Genomic DNA, 21,313 nt, shown 5'->3' with positions numbered 1-21,313 from the left:
CGTCGTACTGCTCACTCTTGTTTTCTCTGAAACTACTTGAGTTACACAAGTTCAGAGAACAACACAAAAGAATTTTCTGGATCTTTCGGCAGTATGACACTTTATCATCCCCAGATGGTGTCATGTGTGGGCTCTGGCTCCTGTTGGGTCAGCTCCCTGTAGAGACTCCCTTGGAGTTCTGTGGGGATGCGCTAGGAGCCATCTAGCCACAGCTGGTGTGTTCACAGGGCATAAGGTGGGTTGGTGGTGTGCTTCCCTGCATATGGTTGAGTGTGGTGTTCAAGTGTTCACCTGTGAGCTGCTCTGGATGGTTTGGAAAACTTATGCTCTATCCTCCCCAGGCTTACGACCAGAAGAACATAAGACGGCGAGTCTATGATGCCTTAAATGTGCTGATGGCCATGAACATCATCTCTAAGGAGAAGAAGGAGATCAAGTGGATTGGTCTGCCCACCAATTCGGCTCAGGAATGTCAGAATTTAGAGGTATGCGGCTAACCACCTGTTTCCCGCTGTGCCCTTGTAGATGTGCCCCCTGTGTAGTGTGTTTGGGGTGGGCATTTCTGGTGTGTGTGCTGGAGGTGCCCACTCAGGGTTTGAAGCTGTGTGTTCCTGGCCTGGACTGGGGGTCGGCTGCTTCCCCAGGCCCCACGCCTGCTCACCAGACGTTGGCATGCCATCCGTCTAGCCTATCCGTGCTCTGTGGGCACTGGCGAGGAGGTGGCCTTCCTGGCCGCGGTTGGTGATCCCCAGCATAGATAAATTCTGAATCCTGACAGCTGAGGTTTGAGTTTTATAGCTGCTGTGTCCGAAGACACTGCCGTGTCCAGAAGATAAGAGAAGATGGAGTAGAGGGTGTGGTTTTAAGATTAAAGAAACCCCCCTTTGTCCCAGGACATGTGCCACGTGCTATAGGCCATCTGTTTCCTTGCTGTTAGTTTGGCAAACAGGCCAGGGAGCATGTCCCTAGGGGGCACTGCTAGATGCAGTGTGATGCCACCATCTTTGTTTTGAAGGTGGAGAGACAGAGGAGACTTGAAAGGATTAAGCAGAAACAGTCTCAGCTTCAGGAGCTCATCCTGCAGGTAAGGGTGCTGCTCTCCGGAGGCAGCTGCTTTGTGTCTGCTGGTCTGGCTCCCTCCTGCTGTGGCATCCCCTGTGCCCTGTGATCCACTGCCATGTCCCGTGCCTGTGCCGCCTTGCATGCAGATGGAGGGCTTTTACCAGGGTGTTATCCTAACTGTCCTGTGTTACTGTTCATTTCTTAACCACACCTCGCTTGCAAACCCTGCCCTGGAGTGCATGGCTGGGAAGAAACATAGAATACCTAGGGCTCAGTGCCGTGCAGCCTTGGTGCCTACCTCCTGGGGAAAATCTCCACTTTGAGATCTGAATGCACATTTCACAAGCACCCACTGAGTCGGGCACAGGTGTCCTTGATGTAAACTTTTACAGATGAGGGTCTTCTTCCCAGAGAGAATGGATGTATGGGTGAGCACATGTGCTGCACACGTGCTGCTTATCACAGTCTAAATGATGGGAGGGATGCCTTGTGGAAGGTAGCATGTGAAGCTTCCCAGGGACAAGTCTGAAGTGCGTTCTGAGTACCAAACCCCAGACCAGGGGTGTGAGATGGCCAGCATGTGTGGTTGGGGGGCGTGTGCCGCCATCCCCATCCCTGTAGGGTCCTGGAGATGCCCATTCAGGGTTGGAAGCAGAAATAACAAACATACCAGGAGCTTGCTGGAGTGGGGGTCCCTGGATTGAAGCTGTGTGGCACTGGGCCATCCAGCTGGGGCCTACGATGTGCGAGTCAGCTGCTGTGGAACTGGTGGTTGGCCAAGGAAGGGGACATGGCTTAGCCGTGATTTATTGAGGTGCTCATGGACCCCAAGGGCTGTGAAGCCACAGGCCCCATGGTAAGGTTGGAGGGAGCATGGGGAACCCTGGGGTCCTGGGGCAAGTGCAGTGGGGTCTGAGGACAGGCCTGGTGGCTGATGTCAGGAGATCTTCAAACACAGGAGAAAGCAGAGGGGAGGGGTCAGTGAGAGGCTTGGGATAGCTGCTGGCCCAGTGCCTTCAGACTGCAGCGGAGGGTGTAGTCTAGCCATGCTGGGTGCACTTGGCACGGGGTACCTCGGTCACTCCTCCACCCTAGCCTTTGGTGCAGGGAGTGCTTTGGTGGACAGGATGTGGCTGCAGAGGGCAGTAGGGCAGCACGCGCATGTCTGTCAGCAGTGGTCCCTCTCTTCGGCTCAGTTCCCTGTGATATCCACGGCACACGAGGCTACTTTAAAATATCCAGTCACTGCCTCTCCTGCCTAGCTGTGAGCCCCAAGTCCCCTCCCAGGCGCTGTGGCCTGGGGCTAGCTGAGGAGGGAGGGGTGCTTCCTGGCTTTCACCTGACCACACGCGAGTTATGGTGAAGGTGTACGTCACTGCAGAGCTCAGGGCCCACACCCTCAGAGAGAGCCCTGTGCCAGCAGGTCTGCAGATGTTTGCTGCTCCAGGTCCCTATGGGGGCATGGCCCCATGTCTGCCTTCTCAGGACCCAGAGGGGCAGGAGGAATGCAACATCCAGCATTGATGCGTTTCTTTTAACCATTCCTGGGAGACGTTTTTATCTCAGTGGCCTGAGCATTTGCCTCCATTCCCCTCGGGCTGTTTGGTGTTCAGGGTGTGCATCCTCTGCTGAGCCCTCAACGGGGCCTGCGTCTCCCCCTGGTTTGCTCTGGCCTCTCACGGGCCTGACCCCTGTTGCTGTCCTGTGGGGTTGGGCAGAGTTTTTGGGACACCTATGGACAAGGCCTTCGATTGGTGGCAGCTGGTGTGAGCAGCGTGCTGGTGGCTCATCTTTTTTAGCAAATTGCCTTCAAGAATTTGGTGCAGAGGAACCGCCAGGCGGAGCAGCAGGCCAGCCGGCCGCCGCCCCCCAACTCCGTCATCCACCTGCCCTTCATCATCGTCAATACCAGCAAGAAGACCGTGATCGACTGCAGCATTTCCAACGACAAGTAGGTCCATTGATGAGTGGGCCCCTATCCTGAGGTCCCAGCTGAGCCTCAGGTCAGCGTGAAGGCCACTGTCACACTCAGAAGTAGCATGTTCACTTACTTTTTTTTTTTTTAAAGATTTTATTTATTTATTCATAAGAGAGAGAGAGAGAGAGAGAGAGAGAGAGGGGCAGAGACACAGGCAGAGGGAGAAGCAGGCTCCATGCAGGGAGCCTGACATGGGACTCGATCCCGGGTCTCCAGGATCACGCCCTGGGCCGAAGGGGATGCTAAACTGCTGAGCCACCCGGGCTGCCCCCGCTTACTTCTTTATAGAAGTATCTAATTTGTGATTATTATATATAGTCTTTCAGTGTAATGAGATGTTAGACTTCTTTTTCACATCCCCGGTTTTGTGTTTATCTCTTAAAATGTAAAATCTCTCAGTGTTATTATTAGTGCATCCGTTTAAACCTTGTACAAGCAGTAGCCAGTGTTCAGTTTCAGCATTGGCCTGAGGTGTGGGCAGCTGCCCCACGCTCAGCTCTGTGATGCCTGCTGCTTTTGCGGTGATGGGTTTTGTGGGATGCCAGATGAGAAAACGTCCTGGGAGGCTGGGCTGAGTGACTCTGCTTGGGGCCCCATGTGTCCCGTGTGCCCCACATGCCTGCATCTTCAGAAACGTGGCATGTGGTTCATTTTCTGGTGGCGACATTGTCTCTCAGGTTTGAGTATCTGTTCAACTTTGACAACACGTTTGAGATCCACGATGACATAGAAGTGCTGAAGCGCATGGGGATGGCCTGTGGCCTGGAGTCCGGAAGCTGCTCTGCTGAAGACCTGAAGATGGCTAGGAGTTTGGTGCCGAAAGCACTGGAACCCTATGTGACAGGTCAGTCTTGTCTGGTCCCCTTGGTGGCCATGGGGCCAGATCCCAGCTCTGGATGTGTGGCCCGCCTTTGCAGAGGCCAAATCCAGCACTGGGCCCAGGAGTGGACTCAGCCAGGAAGGGGGCCCTGGGGCCGTGAGGCGGGTAGGGTACAGGGCTGGCAGGCTGGACGCCATATTGGCATTGTGTGGTTTATGTGATGGAGGTATTAAGTTAGGATTTCACCTTCTGGGTTCAAGAAGGCAGGGACTGGAATGTCAGAGGGTGTGGACGAGGTGGGTGGTTGACCTCCAAGGTCCCACAACCAGAAGAGGCTCTGGGGAGTGCTGTGCTCTGTGCCTCTTCCCGATGTGGGGGTGAGGATGGGTTTGCCTGGGGGGCAGTTCTCTGCTTTCGCTGCCTTTCTGGGGACTCCTTTGCCGAGCCATGGGGTCGTGGCCACGGAGGGGCTTTGTGGTGAGAAGGCTGCTGGCCCTGCACCACCTGGGGGTGTGGATCTCCTCCCAGAGCCACTGGGCTGGATCAGACACCACAGCAGCTGCCAGCAGTGCATGCTATCTCCTGGGATGGGGAGTCAGGGTTGGTCCTCCTGCTCTCAACCCCACTTTCAAACAGTGTCCATTTATGGGACAGCTGCATGGTCATCAGTGATCACGTAAACCAAGGACTGGGTGCCTTCTTGGGCAGGATGGCTGGTGTCCTGGCACAGAAGCTGCAGGGCGGGTCAGCTGTCTGGCCTGTACCTGTGACCTTTGCTTTGTTTTCTTCTCATTTCAGAGATGGCTCAGGGATCAATCGGAGGGGTGTTCGTCACGTCATCAGTTTCAACCTCAAATGGCACAAGGCTCTCTGCCAGGTACTACAGCTCTGGGCTGGGTTGGTGAGTGGAGCCTCTGGCTCTCCTGAAGACCGTCCTGCCTCCTTCAGGGCTCCCCACTGGCTCCCTCGCATGGATGGCGGATCCCCACACTGCCCACAGTTTTGGCTGCTCCCGGCCACAGCTCCTCTTGAGCTGCATCCCCTGAAGGCCCATCGTAGCTCATCCCCTGGGTACACAGGATCCTCTTGCTTAGGGTTTCTTCCCCCTAAAACATCAAAGTGATGTGTGCCTTTTATTTTTTAAAAAGTAGGATGCATTGAAGGTAGGGCCGGAATTGCCTGAGCTCTTGCTGGCAGCCTGAGGGATGGGGTGTTTCTCCGTCTGTTTCCTATTTCTGTTTAACACAGTTGAGATCACAGTGTATATAAAACTTTATCGCTTCTTTTCTTTTCTTCTTTTCTTTTCTTTTCTTTTCTTTTCTTTTCTTTTCTTTTCTTTTTTTCTTTTCTTTCTTTTCTTTCTTTTCTTTTCTTTTCTTTTCTTTTTTTTCTTTTCTTTCTTTTTTTTTTTAAGATTTTATTTATTTGAGGGATCCCTGGGTGGCGCAGCGGTTTGGCGCCTGCCTTTGGCCCAGGGCGCGATCCGGGAGACCCTGGATCGAATCCCACATCAGGCTCCCGGTGCATGGAGCCTGCTTCTCCCTCTGCCTGTGTCTCTGTCTCTCTCTCTCTCTCTCTGTAACTATCATAAAATAAATAAATAAATAAAATTAAAAAAAAATAAAATAAAATAAATATTAAAAAAAAAAAGATTTTATTTATTTGAGAGATAGAGTGTGTGTGCACAGGAGCATGGGGAGGGGCAGAGGGAGAGGGAGATGGGGACCCCTCGCTGAGCAGGGAGCCCGATGTGGGGCTCAATCCCAGGACCCTGGGATCATGACTTGAGGCTAAGGCAGATGCTTCATTGACTGAGCCACCCGGGGCCTCTGTTTTTTGCTTTATTATTTACTGTATGTGTTTTTTTTGTGTTACTGAAGTTTTATTATTTAAATCACCATGTAGTAGCCTTTGAACTAGCCATCCTGCAAAAGCAGGATTATGTTGTCGCTGGGTATTTATCTTAGTTTTCTAAAGATTAACATAAGATAATTTCTGCATTAAGTATTGACAAAACAATGGTTTTATTAACTTTCATGTTATGGTATACGTTATTATACATAGTGTCTCATATCAATCTTAAGTACTAATAAATGTCTAATTTCTTGAAGCGTGAAATAGATTAGCGGTCTATAGGTTCAACAGAATGGAATTGATCTGCTCAAGGGTGATGTGGCGCTTTGTGACCGTCACCGGCTCCTGGGTTCTGTGACACGAGTGAAGCTCTTGACTTGCGCCATGCGATGGGCTGGCTGTGGGGTTGTCACCGCAGTCCTTTGTGTAGTATCCGGCCCCCATCAGATTTAGGCAGAGGTCAGCTCAGTAGGTGATCGTAACCTTCCCGCTGTGCATGTGTGGTTGTGAGTCTGTGGGATGCTGAGCACTGGTTATTCCAAGAGGCGGAATTTGGGTATTAATGCAGGTTTATAGCAAGGTAAGGAGGGCCACTACCATTTCAGAAGAAAAACTAGTGTAGAAACTGGCACTGATACTTTACCAAGGCACAGTGATTTATTGGACAGTTAGGTGGTTCCCACTTAGAAGAAAAGATGCAATTTGAAGTAGTTTTTTGGCTAAATTTTTTACCCTTTCTGACTTTTTTGCTAGGCTGGATTTCATAGATGTGGAGTTTCTTTGTCAAAGACTGTCACATCTAATAGTTTTTAATCATATGGTGTTCATTAATTCTAGTAAAAGGCATTAAAATATATACGTGTGGTTGTATGTCAAAGAAAAGCGTTTGTTGGAGCCACGGCTCTGGCCTGTGGTAGGTATGGGATGCTATACCCTTGGGGCTCCCACCTGTATTGCCAGGTGAGAGTGGCGCTCATCAGCGCACGCCCCAAACTCCCTCTTCTTCGAGTGTAGAACAGCCATGTTTCCTGTGTGGTTCTACCCTCCTGTGTCCTGTCCTGTTGAGGCAGGTGACTGAAGGCCTTCCCGTTGAGTGGCAGAGAGGATGCTGAGCATGGGGTTTCTGCTGGGGTGACCCCCAAACCCCTGTGTGGTTATGGGGTGTCTGGCTAGAATCTGGAGGAACTCTGTTGAGCTTTAAATTCTAGACTGGCATCCTTTTAGTATGTGGTGTTTCTTAGAATACCTTTTCTTCTCAATTACTAAGAAATCACAATGATTTTTGACAATAGATTATACTTCTCAGGGGACGTGTGCACCTCATAGGGGGTATGGGCTGTCACCTGCTGGTGCCCCGAGATGGTGTCTGACCCGCTCTGCTGGGTCCTGAGGGGTGGTGCCTGAACCCAGAAGTCTTTCCTCAGGATTGCGGCTTTTTGGCCAGGGCCGCCTTGCCCAAGGCACTGTTGATATTGGGGCTAGAGGAGTCTGTCATGAACCTTGTGCTGTGCCTAGTGAGGTGTTTAGTGGCACCCTTGGGCTCAGATGCCCCCCAGTTGTGATAGCAGAGGAGGTTAGATGTGCCCTGTTGAGACTCTCAAGGGTACAGGGGCAACGTAGACAGGTTCCAGACACCCGTCTGAGGGACCAGAGTGTAGGGCTGAGCAGCCCTGCTTCCCAACAGTACCCGCCCTGCAGGTCTGGCCCCCTGGGCTCCTGGACCTTGCCCTGCCACCGCCATGGCTTTGAGCAGCTGCTGTTTCATGAAATGGTAGAAGGCTATGGGGTCCTTGGAGTTGTTTCTAGAAGTGCAGGTTGCAGAGCATCTGAGTGAGACTCATCTGTCACACACCTCGTCTTCCTAGGCTCTGCACTGATGCCAGAGGAGCTGAGGGTGGGGCCTCGGAGACTGTGGACACATGCATTCACACAACATCACTCAGGCACATACATGTGCACATGCACACCCACACATGCACACAGACTTAACACATGCACGCACACAACACATGTATATGCACAACCACACATGCACACACAACATATGCTTACACGTACAGCACATGTACAGACTTGCTTGGCATCTCCCATGCACTGCCATCTGGGGAGCCACGTCTTTTCCTGGGGGCCCCTGTTTTCTAACATGTTTTCAGCTCCCTCCTGGAGATGGAGGGGGTTCACAAGGTCAAGGCCCAGAAGGAGCCGTAGGTTTCCAGCTGGAGCATGTTGGGGTTTTGTTGGCAACTTGGTCACTGACATCGAGGTCCTGTCAGTGTTGCTCGTTTCTGTTCTGTCGCAGAGGACGGCTCAGGAGAAGCGCCGGGCTCACAGGGGTGGATGTCGGGGGTCCCTGATCTGTCCACATGGTAGGGAAAGCCCCTTCCCCCCCAGGAGCCAGCCCGCGTCCCACCGACTGCCTTGTCTCGCCTCATCCTCACAGTGACCTGACCAATGGTGCAGACGGCATGCTGGCCACGAGCTCCAGCGGGTCTCAGTACAGCGGCTCCCGGGTGGAGACCCCTGTGTCCTACGTTGGGGAGGACGAAGAGGAGGATGATGACTTCAATGAGAATGAGGAGGAGGACTGACGCCCGCCCGTGGCCCGCCCTCACGGTCTACATCGGGAACACCGCTTTCGGAAGAGACTGCTTCTGCCGCGGGCGCGTGTTTCTTCCTGGCCTCCTCCCAAGGAGCCAGCGGTGAGCTGATGGCGCGGCCGTGCGGCCCCACTGAGCAGGCAAGGGCTGTGCTCCTCGGGGTCCTGGGGGGAGCTGTGGTGCGCTTCCATGCCAGCGGCGACACAGGGCCTTTCTTCACTGTCTAGGATTTCGTTTTCATTGTCTGTTTCTCATTCAGAGTTCGCTTTGCCCCCCGATTCTTGCTGAGTGTGCCGAAGCCGTGTGCCCCATCCACGTCGCGACAGTAAAATGCAGTGTGGCCGTGGCTGGTGCACCTGGGCACCATGTGTCTGCAGTGTGTTGGGAGCGGCACAGCTGCTGGGGACATGTGGCCCCATCCTGATGCCCCCACCTCTTGGGGCGTCTGGGGGCCCGGCAAGCAGCAGGGCTATGCTCCTCAGCATTCAGCACCAGAAACTGTATCATGACTTTATTTACCCTTAAATTATATTGACTGTGTGATTCCATCAAGTTTATGCCTTTTTTTTTCCCTCTATGTTGCAGCAAACAATTTGCAAAGTTCTTTCTTTGTTTTTGTTTTGTTTGGTAAAAGTTTACTGCCGTGCTGGTGCAGCTGCGACAACTGTGGAAGGCTCGGAGCACATTTGCTCGTGGGAGGTCCGCCTGATTTCTTACAGGCGGGGTGTGGAAACTCCTGTGTAGTCGTTTACATACCTACACGTCTGTCATCTAAGGACATGAACTGAAACAAACGTTATTTGTTTCGTGAGCATCTTCCTGTAATCTATGATGAAGTTGACATTAAATATAGAGAATGTTCTAACAGTTTTTTAACTCAAAATTTGTCAATCATTTTTAATAGTTCTTTTTTTATAAAAAGAAAAAGGAATTTCAGGACAGGCAGTATAGTCCCTTTTAAAATTTATTCACAAAGAACCATTAACCGCACAGTTGCTGTCAGCTGCCTGTTCTAAACAATAGTCTTTTTATTGAAACACAAATAAACTTTTCTGTAATATTTTATGGAATATAAAGAGACTTTAATTGTTTGACTTGTTTAACTTGGCACTGTTAGTTTTTATTAATAAAACGCGCATGGGCATTTTAAACACGCTCTGTGTTCCTCTAATTCAGGATTCTGGTCCATAAGTCAATTTATCTTCTGTGTCAGTATTGCTTGTCTCCAAGCAAGGGGTCGGGGGCCCGGTGGACACAGCCCAAGTGCACCTGCCCTCCCAGGCCTTCAGAGTTGACCCAGATTCTGGGGGTTTGACTTTCAGGAGTGAGGTCGTGAGGTGAGAAAGGATGGTGAAGTGTTTACCGCAGGCCTTGGAGGGGTGTCCGTGGTGCTATGGGAGGAAGTGGCCTTTCTTGCCAGTCTGACTTCCTGCCAGTGTCCTGAGGGCAGTGGGACCTGGGGGCGGGTGAACGTGCAGCCGCCATGTTCTGGTGCTCCCTGCCTGCTGCATGCAGGTGGAACCCGTGGAGGTGACCTGTGCTGGGCATCGTGGGGGCAGCAGCTCGCAGACCGCTGGCACATGGGTGTCTGACATCTTTCCCACCCTCCACTGTGTGGGGCCTTGTAGCTCTGTTGGTGGTGACTTTGTGCCTGGTGCTCACAGGGGATTAGGGCACCAGGCTGTGTGAGATGACTGGGGTGGAGGGGACGAAGCTCCAGGAGCGCAGGGCTCTCAGTCCAGGCTTTCACAGGGGGCTTCAGTGAGATGCCCGCTCATCTCTGGGAGTCGGAGGGTGGGCTTGTGTCCGTGGCTTAGACCGCACCCCACATGTGCTGCCCTCCTGCCTCGCCTGCCTACCTCCTGCTGCCGCATGGGTTCTCAGGGGCATCCTGCTCCAGCCTTGTCTGAATTTCCCCCAACAGGGGATTGAAACTTTAAGAAGAAGATTTTAAAGAGAAAGTGATTTTGTTATATTTTTCCTTTATCAGAAGAGACATGATTGTTTAACATAGTACCTTTAATGTGTTTTAGTTTTACATTTTGGGAATTCTGTTCTTTAAGAGCAAGCCTTCAGAATGCCTGATAAGTAGTGTTTCTATGGGAGTGGGAGCAGTCTTCACGTAGACACGGGGACTGGGATGTCATTGAAGTTAAAAAGACTAGGGAATAGTGAGGAACATGAAGTCTGCTGCTGCCTCAGGGTCATCACATTGGCCTAGTGTTTTTATCGTAGCTACTTATTCTGGGTCAAAGAGCAGAAAAGACTTAGCGAGAGGCTGTTGATTGTCACACTAGGTGCCTAGTGCACAGCTGCCTGCAGTTCCTGGGCGTTTAGAGGCCTGGTGGGTGGGTGCAGGGGGCAGCGGGCAGCTAGGAAGAATGCAGAGGGCAGGGGGTAGTGGGAAGCTGGGGGGTGGGGGGCGACAGGCAGCTAGGAGGAGTACAGGGATGGCAGGGGGGTGGGCAGCCAGGGTGCAGCCTCCTTGCTCTCTACTGCTGAATGGTGAGCTTGAACTCCACTTTCCCTTCATAGGGGTCATGGGGGTTGTCAAAGGTCACATAATCTGCCAGGATCTTGCACACAATGAGGACTTCCGTGTTTCTGGGGACATTGAGAAGCTTCGCGGCGACCAGAGGGTTGCTGTAGTGGGGCTGGAACGTGAGCGTGGAAACGGGAGGAGGAGAGAGTTAGAAACTGCACGGCAGGTGCCCTGTCGTGGCAGCCCCTGCCTGCTCTATTCTCATGTGGCCTGCAGCACCTGCTCAGCAGCCCTCGCACTCTGCCACATGCAGGAGAGCTGGTCTGGGGGTAGGGAGACCACACCAGTGACAAAGTTAACTTCAAATTATATTTGATGAAAATTAGTATAAAAATAAAACAGGAAAAATTGCGAGATTTGGAGGAAGTGCTTTAAAATGGGTATGTGGTTCTCTAAAAGGATTTGGGAAGCTCTCGGAAAAGAATTAGGTTTGACATTTGTGTTTCACAGGAGAGCTGTGTGTTTTCAGGTAGGGAAACACCCAAAGAGCTACACAGTCAGAACGGGCCAAGTGACACCTTTGTTTCACTTGCATGGGTAAAACATTGATGGCTTTCCTTTTGCCAATCATGCTAACTTTGAGATGATTCTGCAGCTGTTGTTGGGAGAAGTGGGACAAACCTACCTGCGCCTTTTTCCCGTAGTAAGGGAAATAGTGAAGGCTGAAGGTACCGTTGGGTGGGTAATATTCCACCTGCAGGGGCCGGTCATCCTTGTGCTGGTCCTGGGGGCAGAGAAGCTATGGCCTGAGAGAGGCAGGATCTGGGTGCTTGTGTCTGCACATGTGTACGTATGCACACGTGCAGATACAAACACTTCATTGTGCAGTTAGCATGCATTAGATCTAATCTTTATGATGAATGCTGAGATCTCATAGGGACGTTGTTTGTTCATTCGCAAAACCTTCCATGGCCTATCAAACTTGGATTTTTATCATTTCAAGTCCTTGTAGAATAACAAGATTGATAAAGAAGGTGCCTGTTTGTCCATCTGTGGGAATGAAAGCTGTGGAGGCTGAACTGGCTACAAGTTTGAGAGACTTTCTAGGTAAGGGTCTCTGCTCGTGTGGGGTATGTTTCTTGTCATTATGAGAGCTTGTGAATCTCTCGGCGGATAGCCAGAGCTTGTCAGTCAGTCTTGGGAGACACTCTGACATCTGTTAGAAGCTCAGGTCAGCCCACATGTGTGGATGAGTGGCTACAGAAGGACCCAGAACCAGAGAGACAGGCTGGGGTGGGAGCTGTGGCTGCTCACAGGAGTCTTCGGGCAAGGCCATGACTGGGAAAACAAGCATTAGGGAATATTCAATGACAAGAAGTTTGGGGTTTTTTTGTGTTGTGCTTAAGAAGTGTTTTTGAGTAAACTAATACCAACTCAGTTTTTTCCAAATTGCCACCAAAGTCTTTGAAGTGTGTTAGTGATACACTGTATGCTTCTTGTAGCAAAACAACAAAGATACGCTGTTCTTCTTACTAGATTTTTGTTCCCTAAGAGAAAGCCGCTCTGAGCGGTGGTTCGGTGGTTCGTGTGACCAAGGATCGAGACAGCCAGGCAGCTGAGGGGAACTGAGGGGGAAGCGGCTCTGGGGCGGCCGCGCACTCACCAAGAAGGTGCAGTCGGCCCTGGGGGCTGTGCTGTTGCTGGGGAGGAAGTTCACGATCTGGAAGGGAAGGGTGTCCTTGTGGCTCTCCATGGGCTTCTGTCCCAGCTGTGGTTCCTGCCAGCAGGTGGCAGAGCTGGACAGGAGGACCTGAGCTGTAGCTGCCACTTTCTGGTGCTCTGCAGTGCCCTGAAGTGGAGTGCCCAGGGCAATACTGCCCTCCCTGCACACCTTGTGTGCATAGCTTCCCCTGCCAGGTGGCCACGAGACCTAGCAGGGACCCAGGAAAGTGTGCAGGTCACAAATGTGGGGCTTCCTTTGGTCTCAGGACGGAAGGTTTGTATTGCTGAGTAGAAGCTGGGAACCCCTGGTGGCACCTGCTGGCCAGCATGGAGCACAGACCCTCCAGCCCTCCCGCCCCCCCCCCGCACCCCAAGGCTGGGTGGACTGTGCTCTCCTGTGGTTTGCTTGTACTGGCCTGTTCAGCCTCCCTCATGCCCGGCACAGCCCCTGGCCCAGAATGAAAATGAAAACCTCTACCCTGGAAGATTCCCAGCTGTCCTTGTGGCACCTGTATACAGCTGGCTGCTGTCAAGCTATCATGTACATGTGGCTGCCCCAAGCAGCCTGGACTCTACTGCTCAGTGTCCAGATGCTGCGGAGCATGAAGTCAGGGCTGTGTCTGAGATGTGTTCAGGTTGTATTTGGGGAACGGTCAACTCCAGAGCCAGCGTGACGCAGGTATGAGCTGAGCGAAAGTGCAGGGAGGGATGGGGCCGCAGTGATGTCCCCACCCTGCTGCCTAGGTCCCAGCCAGGGATGCCTGGGGTCACACACAGCTGTCTTCACAGGGGCCCTCAGGCTGGGTCCCTGGTCTGCAGCCCTTCAGGACTCACCCTGTTCATTTTAATAATAAAACACGGCTTTCCTTCTGCAAAGCCGAAGTTGGGGTCTGTCAGGCCTGAGCAGTTTTGCAGCATGTCTGCCATGAACTTGCAGGAGAACTTGGTGTGATTTGGGGCCCCAAAAACATCCTGAAAGAAGTACTTCTCAGAGGTACAGTTGACATTGTCCTCCTGGGATGTGGGCGAGTAGCCTGCTGGAACACACACACACACAGCTGTGGCTGCCTGCCTCCACCCACAGCCACCTGGGGCTGGCTGGACAGTGGGAAGCCCGTACCCCTCAGTGAGATTGTCTTAGAGGAGGGAGAAACAGAGATGGGAAGCATGTGAAACGTCACCTGCCAAGAAGTTGTGGAGGGTGTTCACAAGGTGTACCCAGGTCCTGTTGTCAGAGACGTTGTAGGAAATGTCCAGGCCTTTCTCCCCATAGACATCGGGCCTCAAGGTCACCCCTGGAAAGAGACACATTCAGTTCCCCCCAAAGTATCCATCCACACCCAGCCACTTGCTGTGGGGATGGCAAGTGCCATGCAGAGCTGGCCTGGTCCAGTGGCCAAGAAGGGCCCCTGGGCGAGGAGGCTGCGGCCTGGTGTCCTCTGCAGCCATGGCTCAGCAGGGACCCTGCCCACATGGAAGCTGCACCATCAGCGCCAGGCCTGCCCAGCTGCCTGGTTGGACTGCATTGCTAAGTGAGGATGTATTTGAAGGCGCATTTGAACAATCTTCGCTGGTTTCAATGAAGTACAAAAGCAATGTGACAATGTGTGTTGTATAAAAAGAAAAGATGCGTGTATAGGAGTTGGAACATCCACACAAACATCCTCGTGTCTGTGAGCACAGATGCACAGACCTGTGTCTTAAGTTAGGGAAATGGGATCCTACCACTCAGGTTTTACCTTCCTTCTTCCGTTTTCCAGTGCCACGTGTAAGTATGCCATCAACAAGCTGACTCCCCGCCTTCTTCCCACAAATACTGTCATTTCTTTGCTGTGTGAACATTCCACAGTTTACAAAGCCAGCCCCCACGTTGATGTTACTTTTTAACTAATTAAGCTAGCATCCTCTTGTTTCACGGACTACATGGAAGTCACGGCTGTACGTGGTCTAAATTAAAGGCCTTGAGAGGATCTGACCAAGGGGACAAAGGGGGTACCGCTCATGAGTGTCTAATCCATGCAAATGCCACAGCTGCTTCCCAGGGTCTCATGGCTTGTTCATCCAGGACCGTGTCTCTCTCCCGCTCCCTGTGACCCCTGTCGTGTCCTTGGGTTTGTATCTGCTCTGAAGCTATGGTGAAATCTCCCATGTCTTATCTTTGGTTGGCTCCAAAAATGATACCCAGTAAAGCACTTTGGTGTTGTGGTCACCAACCAGAAGATTCACCAAGACCCCAGCACAATGGTGGGCCTGCCCGAGGACACATGCCCGCCTTGGCTCCAGCGTCTGAGACCACCGTCTCCTGTCCCTGGGAAGTACTGGTGCTGCTGTGGCCATTCATGGCTGCCTTCCGAAGTACTAGGGACATGTGAGTGAGTGGCTATACTGGCGAGTGTGTTTCCTCCTTTACCCCTGCCTGCCCTTCCGGGTTGGTGTGTGCAGGCAGCTGGGGGCGGCCACCTTCCGCAGGACCTGGGAGGTGCCGCCTCTCTGTTTCAGGCCTTGGAGTCATGTGACGCCAGTGACCTCTTCATCTTGGTGCCGACTCAGGAGAGTTCTGTGCTCAGCCTTTGTTCTGAGCCTCTGTCCTCAAACGGGACAGTAGACAAACTGCTCTTTGAGAAAACCATGTTGTGAACTGAACTCGTGTCTGGAAGTGCTCCCCCCTCAGAGAGTCCTCGGTGCTCAGAGGTGTTTCCTTCCCACAGACCCTTCGTCCCTAATGGCCCTGCCAACTGCCTTGTCTGTCCCCCCAGGTGTGGTGTGGCTGTGTTTATCAGCAGGTGAAGTAAGAGATGTAAGGAGCTATACCAGATCTGTTTTAATAACTGTAACCTGGGGCACCATCCTTAGAAGGGGGGAGGGGCTGTCTACACTCCAGTGGCCCCTCAGATCCTTGGGCTCCCTCTCTGGGCTTTGTTCTTGGCCAGGCAGCTCTAGGACCGAGCATTGCCCCCATGCATGGGATCCTGGTGTCCATGCTGAGCCACCAGCCCCATTACCTGGTGATTTTAGCTGGTCTTGGTAGTCAGGCGTGTATGGGTCAAGTGTGCACATCAGCGTGTAAATGCACAGGGCAAAGATTCCAGTCATCACCACGTAGAAGGCTACGTAGTAGAGGCTGATCCACACTGTGGGGAGAGGCAGGTGAGATGCAGCTGGCGAGGGTGAGATTCAGCATCACTCAGTGTAGATAGTGCGTTTGCACACATGCAGCCATCGCTTCTGTCAAGGTCCAGACTGTTCTCACCACCCAAGAGATGCTTTGTACCCCTTCACTTAAAAGTCTTTAAAAATTGTAAGTTTTAGGTACATAGCTTTAAAAATGTTCTTTTCAAACCTAGGGCTAAACCTTTTGGGCTGACCCTCAGATATTCCCACTTTGTAAGCATCTGCTGTCGGCAGGGATCAGAGCTGGAATGGGCTTCTGGGGTCACCTGGTGAGGGACAGCCCCTCCGCGCCTCCCCCCCACCCCCGACCCCTGGGCACATACCCCACCGGGACAGTGTCCGGCCCAGCATCTGCCCCGTGTCTGGGTTCCAGCAGTAGCGCTGGAACTCCTCCATCCGCTGGCTGCATGACTTTTTCTCCTGTAGTGCTGCCATCGTCCCAGCCCCTAGAGGCCCCTCCTGCAGATCACGGGTGCTCCCCACACTAGCTTGACAGGAGGAAGGTGGCCTCTGGGTTTTATTGTCTCCTCCTCCGGAGGTCAAAGGCACTGTGGAGACTGGCCCCAGGGAAAGCACCAGGGCGTTTTTGAGCACACCTTGCTATCCAAACACAGCTATCAGATGCCCCCCTCCTTGCCAGCCCCTCCTCCCAGGACGTCCTTGGCCATGTCCTTATCTGTTCTGATATGACCAAGGAGAACGACTTTGGTGCAGGAGGAGGAGTTCTTCAGCTCCAGAGGAGAGATGGGAGGAGTGCAGGATGAACAAGGACAGGTCTGGGTCCGACCCTGGCATGGTGCCTGAGATTGTCCTGGTCTGAGTCAATGGGGGCGGTGACCCAGGGGGCTCCTGTCACTCATGCCTGCAGGTTATCACTTGCCGGAGAATACATCTGACAGCGAAGATGAGGCTAGTGTGCAAAGGGTCAGAGGCTCTGTTCTAGACGAGAGGGTTCAGAAGGTTCCCGTCTTAACCTCCCTGGTCACTCCTGTTGCTTAGTATAGGTGATGAGGCTCATGTTGTTGGGGTGGTGCTGGGGTCCTTTAGGATTATTTTGTGTCCATGGAGGAAATGGAGGTCACAGCCATACCATCTAGAGGTACCTTCTAATATTTAATGCACACCAGTCCTTGGCATCTTGTTGAAATGCATTTCTGACTCAGTGGGGACCCACTGGACCCAGGGGCTCCTGGTGAGCTGTGTAGGTGGCTTTAGGACTATAGCAATGTCCAGGCAGGGGACACTTGGCCTGACAGCACATCTGAATCAGCTGGGTTGCGCTGGATACTTCTGACAGCTATTCCACCACCGTCAAGTTACTCAGCGAGCTGACCTGCCAGGTGGCTGGAGTACCCAGACAGCTGCAAGTCCCCCAATTAGCTAGATGTGCCACAGAAGTCTTTTCACAGATATCTAAGTCAGAGCCTGATTAAAATAGTGGGTGTTATGCACAAAGACCTAGAATTTCATTTCTTGTCACATCTAGTTTTTCCCTCTGGAGGACCTATGTAGCCAAATCTGAAGGTTTCTTGGGAAAGAAGAATAATGAAAAATGCTCTTCTAGTTCTGCCTTATTTTCTTCAGGATGATTTAGAGTTTGTTAGCAAAATGAGCACCCTAAGATTCAGATGGAATAGCACCATTTTAGCTTGGACCTTTTCATGGACCAGTTCTGTGTGTTTTCCATGATACTGTTTTCATGCACAATTTTGTAATTTTAGGTCAATAAGATGCAGAGTGGCATTAGGCTGCGGTCTGATTGCTCACAGTCTGTGGGCCTTGGACCCCAATTCCTGGGGCCTAAAGATGCAGCACAGCAAATGTTACCTGCAGAGTAAATGCCACACTCGTCTGGAAAGTATATTATAGACATGCTCTTGAAATGAATAAGATGTGAATTCATTGTAGAAGTCACTGAATGAAATCTTCCACATTTAGTGGAAGCATGTGGTGAACTGAGCACACGTTATCAAAATGACCTCTGGACGTGTGCCTTGGGGAGGAGAGGCAGGGAGAGGGCAGCCTCCTGAACAGGTGCTCTGAGAGTGCAGGACCCATGCCCCATAAAGAGCAGGCTCCAGGCAGTGCGGGGAGCCCAGACTTCTCCAGCTGGCAGCAGTGAGCTGGGGCTCTCCTCCTGCTGCTGGAACAGAGCCAGCTAAAACAACCAAAGGAGTATATAAGTAAAAGTCCAGGTTTCAGCTGACAATCACGCATCAGACCAAGAACCAAGAAGATTTCAAAATGAATTAAGACAATCAATAGATGCTGATATCAAGGTGACAGGGATGTTTGAATCAGATTTTTAGGCCGTTATGATAAAAATGCTTGAGTGAGCAATCATTAACGTGCTTGAAACAAATGAAAAAAGTCTCAACAAAGAAAGTTTAAGGAAAGAATTAGAAGATATGAACAAGAACCGATGGAAATTTTATTATTTCCATCGGTTTAAATAAAATATTTAAATATTTTATTTTTTTCATGAGAGACAGAGAGAAAGGCAGAGACATAGGCAGAGGGAGAAGCAGGGTCTGTACAGGGAGCCCAATGTGGGACTCGATCCAGGCACTCCGGAATCAAGCCTTGGGCCAAAGGCAGATGCTCAACCACTGAGGCACCCAGGCCTCGAACCAATGGAAATTTTAGATTCAAAAATTATAATGAGAATAAAAAGCTCAGCAAATGGGCTAAACTGCATAAGAGAGGGGGACAGAGGAAAGAATCAGTGACATGGAAGAAAAAATAATAGACACCTGATCTGAACAATAGGAAGTAGATTCAGAAAAAAATGTACAGTGCCTCAGGGGCCTGGAGGACTGTAATGAAGTGTGACATCTCTGTTGTCAGAATTTTGGAAAGAAGAATGAAGGCAGGACTAGAAACTCCCCAAACTTGGCAAAAGACATTAACCTGAAAGTTCAGGAAATGGATTAAAACCCAAGCAGGGTAACTCTTCCAAAATCCAAGGTGCATCATCATTAAACTTCTGAAAACTGAAAGCATACACACACCTAAATCTAGAAAGCAGCCAGAGAAAAGCCATTTGATTTACAGATTACTCACCAGAAACCAGAGATCAGAAAGAAGCTACAGAATATATGTAAGTGCTGAATGAAGAGAATTGTCACCCAGATCCTGAATCCAGTGCAAATATCCTTTTGGTCTGAAGGAGGTCCCAGCACTATGAAATGAAGGAAAAGGAAAGGAGGCTAATTTGTCACCTGTCACCAGTAGACTTATCCTAAAAGGATGGTGAAGGAAGTTCTCAAAACAGAATGTTGAAAGAAGGAATATGGTGAGCAAAATATGGGTAAATACTGAGCTTTACTTCTCTTGAATTTTCTAAATTATTTTTGATGGTTGAAACAAAGACCATAATATTGCCTAATATGCTAAACGTATGTAGATGAAATAATGTTAATTATATGTAAACAGGAAAGGATAAAAAGAGGTGATATTGCTGCACTTAACTTGAACTGATAAAATGACAGCAATAAGGGGCGCTGCGGTGGCTCAGTCGGTTGAGTCTGACTCTTGGTTTCACCTGAAGTCATGACCTCATGAACCCCATGTAGAGCTCAGTGCCTCATGGGGACTCTGCCTGATGAGTCTGTCCCTCTTACCTCTCTCCCCCTCTACATGCTTTCTCTCTCGCAAATAAATAAATCTTTAAAAAGATGATAGCAATAGAATGTAATAGGTTATGTATATATACCAATAACAACCAGTAACAATCTGCATAAAGAGATGCACCTAAAAATACTATAGATAAATCAAAATTGAATTCTAAAAAAGTTCAAGTAACCCACAGAAAAAATAGAAAAAAAAACAGATGAAAAATAGAAAAATGGCAGACTTGAGCAACAATTACTGTAAGTGCTATAAGTACACCAATAAAAAAACTGACAGGCTATAGTTGGCTAATGTTTCCAAACCTATCTACAAGAAACTCATCTCAAGTAGAATGATATAGGTAGGTTGACTGGGAAAGAATGGGAAAAGATACATCATGCAGATACTAATCAATGAAGTGTGTGTGGTTATTATTAGTATCATACGGACTTCAGAGCAGAGAAGGTTACAAGAGAAAGACATTGCATGATGATAAAGGGTCAATCCACCAAGAAGATAAAGCGATCCTAAATGTGTGTGCACCAAACATCAGTTTCAAAATATATGAAGTAGACAAATACAACTGAAAGTAGAAATAGGCAAATCCACAATTTTAGTTAGAGGATTCATCACTTCTTTCTCAACAATTGATAGAACAGCTAAATAGAAAATCGCCATGGATATAGAAGAACTCAACAATATTGTCAACCAACAGGATGCCATTGACATTTGTAGAACACCGCATCCACACACAGCAGAATACAACTTCTTTTTAAGTGACCTAGGAACATAAACCTGGGACCATATCCTGGGCCATAAAATAAAGCTCAGCAAATTTAAGAGAGATGAGATCATGCAGAGTATATTCTCCAGCCATGATACAACCAAACTAGAAACTAAAAAACCGGAAAGATAAAATCTCCAAACATGAAAATGAAGCAATATGCTTAAAGTAATTCATGAATCAAAAGGAAGTCTTGAGGGAAATTAGAAAATACGTAGGGCTGGTGAGAAATCTATGAAATCAAAATTCGTGGGACGTCACTAAAACTGTTAAAGAGTTTATAGTTCTGAGTGCATGCAGTCAAAAATAGAGTCTCAATAATCTGAATTCCCACTTGGAAAACTTAGGAAAAGGCGGGGGGAGCAAGTGGAAAGGAGAAATAGGAGAACAGAAATCATGAAATTAACAACAGAAAAGCAAAAGGGAAAATCAGTGAAAGAATTGGTTCTTTGAAAAGTCAATAAAATTGGCAAACGTATAGCAAGAGAAAGACACATAGCAAATCAAAAATGGAAGATCACTACAGACCCTTTGGACATTAAAAAAAAATAACACACAGCTTCATACACATAAACTCAACAACTTAGATGATATTGGCCTCTTCCTCAAAAACAATTTGTCTAATTTGAAATAGGTCATTTAAATAGCCCTATAACTTAAGGAAATCGAATTTGTAATTTAAAATCCACCACCACCACCCCTCCTCCCACAAAATAAAACAACTCTCCAGGCCCCAATGGCTTCACTGGAGAATTATACCAAACGTAGTAAAGTAGCACAGATTGTGTGGTGTATCCTTTGGAAAATAGAAGGGAACTTCCCCAAATGATTTATGAAACCAGCACACCCTTCACCAGAACCAGACAAAGAGCATAAACACAGGCAACAAACACTACAGACCAAAACCCTGTCAAACAGACAAAATCCCTAACCACACATCGGCAAATGAATCCAACAATAGCATTAATTAGCTGTTAATGCTAATGTTTAATAGTATTAAATAGGGCACCTGAGTGATGCAGTCAGTTGGGCATCCAACTCTTGGTTTCGGCTCAGGTCATGGGATTGAGCCCCGTGTTGGGCTCTGCAGTCATCGGGGAGTCTGCTGAGAACCTCTCTCCATCTCTGTCATCTTCTGTCCCTTGTGTGCCCACTCACTCAAATAAATGAATAATTTTTTTTTAAAGCATTAAACTGGTGACGACTGAGAAGGATGTGTTCTAGAGATGCA

General features: G+C 49.8%; 2 protein-coding genes across 3 annotated transcripts in view; one reads left to right on the top strand and one right to left on the bottom strand.

Moving 5' to 3' along the window:
- The window catches only part of TFDP1 (transcription factor Dp-1), a 43,012-nt gene extending 33,547 nt beyond the window's left edge, over nucleotides 1–9,465 (top strand). For both annotated transcript variants that reach the window (XM_041731309.1, XM_041731308.1), the window contains exons 7-12: nucleotides 342–485; nucleotides 1,016–1,084; nucleotides 2,862–3,013; nucleotides 3,718–3,884; nucleotides 4,659–4,737; nucleotides 8,155–9,465. In XM_041731309.1, coding sequence (XP_041587243.1) covers nucleotides 342–485; nucleotides 1,016–1,084; nucleotides 2,862–3,013; nucleotides 3,718–3,884; nucleotides 4,659–4,737; nucleotides 8,155–8,302 — 759 coding nt within the window. In that variant the 3' untranslated portion in view covers nucleotides 8,303–9,465. The remainder of the gene's footprint in view (nucleotides 1–341; nucleotides 486–1,015; nucleotides 1,085–2,861; nucleotides 3,014–3,717; nucleotides 3,885–4,658; nucleotides 4,738–8,154) is intronic.
- Nucleotides 9,466–10,803: 1,338 nt separating this feature from the next.
- ATP4B (ATPase H+/K+ transporting subunit beta) lies at nucleotides 10,804–16,121 on the bottom strand. The gene is made up of 7 exons (XM_041731363.1): nucleotides 16,010–16,121; nucleotides 15,518–15,646; nucleotides 13,697–13,810; nucleotides 13,350–13,549; nucleotides 12,457–12,513; nucleotides 11,479–11,577; nucleotides 10,804–10,965 (listed from the first exon to the last, which is right to left on the bottom strand). The coding sequence occupies exons 1-7, from the start codon at nucleotides 16,119–16,121 to the stop codon at nucleotides 10,804–10,806; spliced, it is 873 nt and encodes a 290-aa protein (XP_041587297.1).
- Nucleotides 16,122–21,313: the final 5,192 nt, after the last annotated feature.

The sequence above is a fragment of the Vulpes lagopus genome, chromosome 16, assembly GCF_018345385.1.
Source record: "Vulpes lagopus strain Blue_001 chromosome 16, ASM1834538v1, whole genome shotgun sequence".
Classification (NCBI taxonomy): Eukaryota; Metazoa; Chordata; class Mammalia; order Carnivora; family Canidae; genus Vulpes; species Vulpes lagopus.
The sequence above is the reverse complement of the archived record's forward strand: the minus strand, read 5'-3'. Positions and strand labels throughout refer to the sequence as shown.